Raw genomic sequence first — 9046 nt, 5'->3', positions numbered from 1 at the left:
GAAGATTTTTATCATTAGCCAATAAAGGTTGAGATTGAGCGCCCCAGCTTAAGCATGTAGGGATTTGAGTGAAAAAAAAAGTGAGGTATACATGTAATAAAAAAAGAGAGAGAATTACAAGAAAAAATTTGAAGAATTTTTGGAGCATCAAAGTCAAATATCAAATATGAAGATCGAAAATTCCGAAGAAATTCAAAAAGTTGAAGATACCAAAAATCAAACAACAAGGTGGTGAATTCAAAGATATCCGAGATCAAATTATCAAGCAAGTGAAGAATTCCAAAGAGCTCCATAGTGGTATCGAAAAGTTGTAATTCTAGATTATGTATGCTTGGGTTGCTCAATTAAAAATACCTTGAGGGTAAAGAGGTTTTCTGTGGATAGATTCGGAGGGTTGCATAAAATGAGCATAGTTCGGGGGTGAGTGGGCGAATGTTTATGAGGATTGTGAGTATTTGAAGTATGGGGGGTTTTTAGGAATTTTAGACACAAATGCATGCATTGCGGTCTTGGCATAATGGCTGGGTTGGATTGGAGTTATTATATGTGATTCTAATGTGTTAAAATTTAGTTTTGCTTGAGGGCAAGCAAAAGACAAGTGTGGGGTATTTTGATATGTGCATATTTAGTGTGTATTAAGTGTAGTTTATTTATTCATATATTAGCTAAATTGTTGCATATTATGGACAAAAGGTACTTAAAAGTGTTAAATTATGTTTTTCAGTCCAAAGGTGAAGCTCGGAAGCGAAAGGAAGCAAGAGAAGCGGTTAGGAGCTCAAGAGTGGAAAGAAGAAACAAAACACCCATAAAAGGCTTCTACTCGTCGAGTTGCCCCTTGACTCGACGAGTCCGGTCGCGGATTCAGAAAGATAATCATTCGGAAGTCAAGATAGTTATCGGATTACGACTATTGTGAGAGGGACTCGACGAGTCACCATATGACTCGACGAGTCAGAACGCATATATAAAGATAACTCTACAATTTGAGAAGAGAGAATTCTGGGAAGTTTCAGAAGTGCTTAGCTGCGAATAAGAAGCCAGAAGAACCTTAGAAGTCGACGAAAGAAGCTAGAATCCAATCCCGGGAGTAATTAAGGCATAATTTCACCATTCTACTTAATTCTTTTGTTTTGTCAACATGATTAAGCAACTTGAACTTATTTGTTTGCTGTTATTTACCTTAGTTATGAACTAATTTCTTTAGACTTCTGTTTGGGAATACAAAGTTGACAATATGGTTTGATTGATTGGTAGGATTAATTCCAAGTTGGTGATTAATTGTTATTTTAGTTTGCTAAAGAACCTTGTGTATGAATGATAATTAATTTTCTGTTAATAGGAAGATAATTGATTACCATGAACATCTATTGATTATCAACCTCATATGATATGTGACCACTATACCATATGTCTAGAATTAATGAACATGAAACTAGGATTAATAAGGAAATTGAGTAAACTCATGTGCAAGCTTGTAAGATGACAATCGAACAAGAGGTTAATTAAGAATAACGAATTAATTAGCTATTGCAAGTCTAACTTAACCCGAATAATTAATCTAGTAAATATAATTAAATTAAGCAATTGGCCACTGTTTGAATTAGTTTATTTGCTAAGGATTAGGGTAGTGAACACAAACTTAATCACTTGAATCGGTAACCAACGAAAGAATTAATCCATTGCACTATTACCTTAAAATCAACCATAAAGTTAACCGAGTTGAACTAAACAGAAGTTTCTTTCCCATTATTGAATCTAGTTAATTTGTTCTTTTCTAGTCTTGCATTAGTTTTAGTTAGTAAGTTTCTAATCTTGTAAAACTAGAGAAAAAACCCCTATTTGCTTAATCAACTTAGATAGAATTAGTTTTTAATTTAATTTGCCGTTCCTTGTGTTCGATACCCTACTTATTTAGCTATACCACAATTGATAGGTTCACTGACTTTTGTGTGTTATTTGATAATTAAAATAGGATTAAAACTGAGTGAGTTTTACACACATCAATCTCCATTAAGATCCTTGGCTAGAACAACACTTACCGCACTTGAGGATACCGAGAGGTGGAGGAGAAGTGGTTCTCCATCTATAGGCTTCACCAGCAGTGGCATGAAACTTAAGTATATTTTGAGTTCCTTAGATGATCCCTAAGATGATCTTTAGCTTTCATGGACTTCACCACCATGTCGTCAATGTTGACCTCCATGGTGTCCCCTAGCTTTCTTAAAACATTTGGTTCACCAGTCTTTGATATGTTGCACCTACATTTTTAAGACCAAAAGGCATTGCAGTGTAAAAATATATACATGTTGGTGTTATAAATGATGTATCTTCTTGATCAGATGGTTCCATCTCGATTTGTTGGAATCCTGCTGAAGCATCCATGAAGGTTACGAGGTCGTTGCCAGCCGTTGCATCTATCATGGAGTCAATGTGTGGCAGAGGAAAAGGATCCTTAGGACAAGCCTTGTTAAGATCTGTATAGTCTACACATACTCATTCTTCTTATGTAGGACAACTACATTAGCTAGCCATCTCGGGAACTTCACTTCCTTGATCATCCCTGTCTTGAGGAGCTTGTCCATTTCTTCTTGGATAATCTGATTCCTTTCGGGTGCAAACTTCCTTCTATTTTGATGTATCAGTCGGAAAGAAGGATCAATATTAAGTTTGTGACTGATAAAACTATTGTCTATACTTGTAATATCTTTTTGTTTCCATGCGAATGTCTTACTTCTGTTTTGAAGGATGTTTATGTGACAACCCCAAATATATTGCTGTTACAAACCCTATTTTCACTAACGGAATGCGTCACTATATGTTATTTCTCGGTATTGTCTGGGTCGTCAATAAACAAATATCTAGTTAATTACATGTTCCGGTATTATCATAAGTAATTATAACTTGTAAATGTTAACACCGTTTAACTAAATAGAGTTATATTACTTTTCGACCATTTCACCCGGGTAAAAAGTTTTAACACCGTTGAACTTTAGCATCGGGTAGCCGTGTATCGGGTGCAATACCCGAGACATATAAAAACGATTGAACACTACAATTGAACTCTTTTACCACACTTTCACCTCTCTCTCACTACTTTCTCTCTCTAGACCCGAAATCGACCCCAAATCCGTGAATTTCCGACTTCCAAACGTAAGGATTCATTCCCTATCTTAATCTAAACATACTTTACTGCATTTAGAGTCCAAAATCATAGAAAACAAGGAACAAAATGGATTTTACGGCCTAAGAAGCCCCTTAGGCCGTAAACCCCCAAAATCATGCCAAAGACCTTGTTTTTCCTTCCTTTAAGCTTATGGACTAATTGAGGTATAAACCTTGGAGACTTTGGACACTAAAACACAAAGAATTGGAGCTTAAAAAGGAGTTTACGGCCCAAGCTTGTGCTTAGGCCGTAAACACCTCAAACACCCCAAAAACCCTTGTTTAAAGTCCCAAAAACTCATCTAGGGTGTTTGGTAAATTAGACTTGACAACAAGGAAGGCTTAAATGCATCAAACAACATCATTTGATGGCAAAAAGAGGATTTTACGGCCAAGGCTAAGCTTGGGCCGTAAACACCCATGTTTTTGTGTCAAACAAGTCCCAAAACCCCCAAATGCATGTAAGGAATTTAGCTAAGGCCTTTGGATGTGTGTTGTACCATTAAACTTCCCATTTTGAGGCAAAATGAAGAGTTTACGGCCAAGGATATTCTTGGGCCATAAACTCCCCAAATTTCATGCCAAATTGTCCCAAAACTCATTATAAGGCCTTCTAGGATTTACCTAAGGTGAATGAGAACATGCTGTACCATTTAAACATCCATCTTGAAGGATTTAATGGAGTTTACGGCCCAAGAACAAGTCTTGGCTATAAACTCCCCAAAATGTCACAAAACAAGAGTTTAATCCATCCATATTGGTCCAAGACACATACCATTAAAGTAAGGAAGTGAAATAAGGCCTTAAACAAGCAATTTGGAAGACCACATGAGCTTACGGCCAAACCTAGGGGGCTTACGGCCGTAAACTCCCAAGGAGTGGCCTTTAGGCCGTAAACTCCAAGGGAGTGAGCTCATGGACCCTTCCGTAAACCCTGCTTAGCCTTAAACCACTCCCGGGAACCCCTTCTAGGCCCTAAAACCCCGAATTGATGCTAGAATGCCTCAATACTTAAACGGAAAGCATAAAATGATTAATTTATTGTAAAACACATATTTTCATATGACATTAGGGTCCTAAAGGTGTACAAGTCATTATTTGGAACAAAACGCTCAACCGACATTTTTACCCGATTCACCCGATTTACGCGATTTCAGGTGAGTTCATACCCCTTTAATGAACCTTTCAAATGTTTTATATGTTTTAGGGGGGAGATACAAGTTGAATATACATGTTTATGGAAAGTTATACAAGACAATTTTTCAGATTACAGAATTAATCACATGTGATTCACAACCTGTAGTTCAAATCACATGTGATTTATCACTATGCTTTATAAATAAATCAATGGTTTTCAAAACTATCTTGGATAAACAAACAAGTTTTAAATGTTTCTTTCGTACAACACTTTTGTTTAATAAAACTCCTTATAAGAATGTAACCATACTAATATATTTATATAAGTAAGACTTGAAGGACTTAGGACCGATAGCTCGCCTTATTTCCTGTTTCTTGTTTGATTGTGGGCTTAGGGTAGTGGTTATCCGTCCGACTGTCATTGACTTCTTAGTTATATATCTCGTACATTAGTACGGGTTACGAGTACTTCTTATTTCATTAGATGCCTAAGTCACTAACCTAACTAGAACCATACACACTAATTTAACTATAATAGGTATAGTTAAGGACTCTATCCCTTGTTTTAACTACTACTCTACACTACTATAATTCTCTCTATTATGAAGCAATACACTAATAAGAGAATACAATACAAGTTATACAAAAGACTACTACACTATAATACAAGAGAATGTACTAATTATGAGAAAATTTATTAATCCACTACGGGATACTTCATACGCTACACACTACGCCCGGAGTTTTCCGGTAGGAAGACGACACTATATGTATAGATCTATACGGGGCAGACGCTATTACATCCCGACTGATAACTTCAGTCCGAGCCGCTCAGGTCCAGGGATGCCTTTACTCTACTACACTATGCATGACAGGGAAGGTCATGGTGGTCTGCTATTACTCACACTATTGGTAACATACAAGAAAGACACTATAACCGCACTAAAATACTAAAAGAAAGATGAAGTAATATCCCGAAGTAAATAAGTATCTAATACTAAAGGATGCTGCAACACCATTTTGTACTCCAAGAATAACTCACTATATTGCTCTACTTAATGGTGAGTCACTATTACACTTCTACGATAAATGGCTTTCAAAGATAGAATCAATATACTTCTTAAAGATTTTTATTTACTATACAGTTCTGGAAAATATAGGATTTTCTAGGTTTTATCACTGCTTATGACTTCAAACTTCAGTTTTCATACTAATAGTTCTAATGCTTTTTATACAAGTACTCACACTAGACTCGTATGAACTCACCAGCTTTATGCTGATATTCTTTTCAAAATAACTTGTATCTTCAGGTCAAAGATAGACAGGTACAGCTGCAGGATTTTTGGAGAAGATGGAGTATGCAAGACCCATCTCTTATTTTTGTTTACTTTTGGTGTTTGTCAAACATTACAAAACACACTTGTAAATACACTTACTATGTAAATGAAATGGTTGCATGTTTCTTGTTTTTACTATTATACAATTGTGATGATACTGTACACTACGTCATCCACCCCGAAACGTATTCCGCCGTTATCGGTTTTGGGGTGTGATAGTTTAACAGGTATTGCTCAATTTGTTCGGGTATTGAGGATCCTATGAGGACTTTAGCTTCAGGATCCTCGCTGTTCCTTCACATTTGCTCCTTCGTTTCTAGAACATGTCGTGCCCCTACCTTAATTGTTATGCTTGTTGGGGTATCGTCGTAGGCTTTATAGAGGTTTTATAACATTCCTTTGACTCTTTTTGATCTCCCATGATCTTCACTGTTCCCCACGGAGTAGGCGTCTTTACATACTGATGATATGTTGATGGAACCGATTTCATCTCGTGGATCCATGGTCTACCTAATATCATATTATAAGAAGATAAGGTGTCAATAGCACATAAATATTGTATAGAGTTTACCCCCTCTATGTATATTATTAGCTTTATCTCCCCGATGGTGTGTTTCATTTCTCCACTAAATCCTATGAGGATCAAGGATCTTTTGATTATCTCCGATTCTGGGATGTTCATCCTCTTCAGTGCATCCAAGAGTATGATATTGACCAAGGATCCTCCGTTAACAAGGATCCTTCTGACGAAGTGGTTGGCAATGTACAATGTTATCACGAGTTCGTCATGGTAAGGATCTTGGATCTCTTCCTTGTCCGTCTCGTCAAACGTGATTTCCTTTTCATTTCTAACCGAGGTATTCTTCCATGGTCTATCCTCCTTTTCTGTTTTAGAGACCTTGGCGTGTCTTTTAGCCTGAGAATAAGAAGTACCACAAATGTTAGATCCGCTTGAGATAACGTTAATTATCTTGGCGTTTGGGGTAGAGATCTTGGTTTCTCTGGGATCTTGTGACCATCCTGGCTGTTCTCTTTGGAATTTTCTTTCTTTATTTCAAGGATCTCTTTAAGATCCCCATTGCTAAGGAGGTAGTTGATCTCCTTTCTTAGGGCTATGCGATCCTCCGTCATGTGACCGAAATCTCTGTGGTAAACACACCATTTGGACTTGTCTTTCCAACTGATGGACTTGTTATCCTTATTTGGCCACTTTGCTTTGTCTCCGAGATCCTGCATAGCATAGATTAAACCTGAAACATCCACAGAAAAACAATAGTCATTGATTTTAGGAGGTTCCTCTTTCTCTCCTTCATCTTCAAGGGAATTAACCCTATAATGATCTGGTTTGGAATAGGGCTTCGATTTGTAGGATCTTGGAGCCGAGGATTCGGCCTTCCTATTGGGATTCTCGTATTGACTTGAATGGTTGCTCCTCTTCTGGACTTCTTTGTCCTCTTCAAGCCTTATGAACCTTAATGCTCGGCACCTAACTTCGTCTAATCTCTTGCATGGAGTCATCACGAGATCTTCATATAAGGGTGAATCCTTCCTTAGACCCATCTTGAAGGCCTCCACAGAAGTCGCCAAGTCAATATTTGGGATGCTCAGAGCTTCCCAGCCAAACCTGTTAACAAAATCCCTAAGTCGTTCCCTAGGATCTTGAACCACCCGATAGAGATCACTAGTGATCTTCTCGAAGGTTCTGCTACAAGAAAAATGGTTATTGAAAATATTGACTAAATGTGCAAATGAAGTAATAAAATAGGAAGGAACGTTTAGCAGCCATTTAAGAGTTGATACCATGAGGGTTGAACTAAAGCCTTTGCATAGGCAAGCTTCCTTCAAGTGTACTAGGATGTGAATGATCTCCATCCTTTCTCAATATTATGCTACATGCTCTACAGGATCCGTAGTTCCATCGTAAGGCTTCATGCTAGGAGTCTAGAAGCGCTTAGGAACTTCGGAATTGGCTATCGTAGGAGCAAATCTCGAGATCTTGTGACTTTTTGGAGATGCTTCTGGTATGGATTGAACTACCCCGTGTACGCTTGAGATCATCTGTCTCAACTGCTAAAGTTCCCTATCCATGTTTGGACTTATTCATGAATCAACATTCATAGAGTTAGTATTCATACTATTATTGTTTAAGAAGTTACTAGAATCAAGGCTTCTAGGAGTATTGAAAGGCTCACCGAGATCACTGATCATAGATGCTTTGATTATTCATAGTCGTCCCCCAGGGTGATGCACTATGTTCCCCTGTTGATTTCCTAAGGATCTTGCATTGTTAAAGTTCAGGATCCTTGGTTGTACAACTGTCGGCATCGTTTCTTGGGATCTTTAAAATTCCGTCTTCATCATCTCCACTTCTCCAAGTAGTGTTTAATTGTCGTCTTGTTGCTGAGTTATATGCTGCGTCATTTTCCTCATCATAGCAAATAGTTCACTAGTAATGACCGGAGCAGTCGAATCCTTGAGTTCTGAAGATCCCAAACTTCCTTGGTTAGTGACCGGACGGGTGTTTCTCTTGGAAGTATCACACGCTTTCCTTTAACCAGGGGTCCTCTCGGAGGACGTGGTAGGTTTTTGGTTGGAATGGAAAGAGTGGAGGAGGAAGAAAGGATCCATTGTGTAGACATGATATTTCGAGGATTTTGAACACCACGACCCCACAGTGGGTGCCGAATTGTTTTGTTCAAAAATTACACAAGTAAAATTCAACCAAATTGAATGGGAGGTTGTGATGTTCGAATTGTGCAATAGAGAAAGATAAATAGAATGACATGATTGTTTACAAGGAAAGCCCTTGATCCTTGCTAGGATCTCTGGCACAAAACAATGAGAGGTGATAATAATCACCTGCCTTGATGATTTTATTAATATAAAATGATGATTACAGAGAGTATTTCAGTAAGAACAAGTGAAAAAGTTCGTAGATTAAATTAAGAGTAGGTAGAGTGTGTCGTGTGCGAGATACATTTATCAATTTATAGTCTAAACTACCTAACAAGATGTCCGATATTATCCGGATCCTATATGACCAACTTTGTGAACGTTTTTTGACTTGGTATTCCGGGTCTTTAGCATATTTGAAACGACTCTTTGTTGAAAATAAGTTTTCTCTTTACTATTTCTGCACATATGTTAATTAAGAACAAAATATAACCATTATAAATGTTAGTAAATAATAATAACGACAATAATCGGGATTTTGAGATAATTGAGAATCCTGAATATTTGATGAGGTTTGAGGATCCTGACCCTAACACGTAGTTCATACTATTTTTTGAGTTCCTACTATATATATATATATATATATATATATATATATATATATATATATATATATATATATATATATATATATATATATATATATATATATATATATATAATTTCAACAATAACAT

The 9046-nt window shown here is 37.0% G+C and overlaps 1 protein-coding gene across 1 annotated transcript; it reads right to left on the bottom strand.

The window, feature by feature from the left end:
- Window positions 1-6602: 6602 nt before the first annotated feature.
- Window positions 6603-7508, bottom strand: LOC145030235 (uncharacterized). The gene has a single exon (XM_078978639.1). It carries the CDS (start codon window positions 7506-7508, stop codon window positions 6603-6605), a length of 906 nt encoding a protein of 301 aa, XP_078834765.1.
- Between the last annotated feature and the right edge of the window lie 1538 nt (window positions 7509-9046).

The sequence above is a fragment of the Lactuca saligna genome, chromosome 2 (genome assembly GCF_052625555.1).
Source record: "Lactuca saligna cultivar CGN05327 chromosome 2, ASM5262555v1, whole genome shotgun sequence".
In the NCBI taxonomy this organism is placed as follows: Eukaryota; Viridiplantae; Streptophyta; class Magnoliopsida; order Asterales; family Asteraceae; genus Lactuca; species Lactuca saligna.
Note: the sequence above shows the minus strand (reverse complement) of the source record. Positions and strands in the feature narration are given on the sequence as shown.

Excerpts from the sequence above, each read along its gene's own strand:
- LOC145030235 (XM_078978639.1), bottom strand. The coding sequence starts at position 7,508 with ATGGAGATCATTCACATCCTAGTACACTTGAAGGAAGCTTGCCTATGC.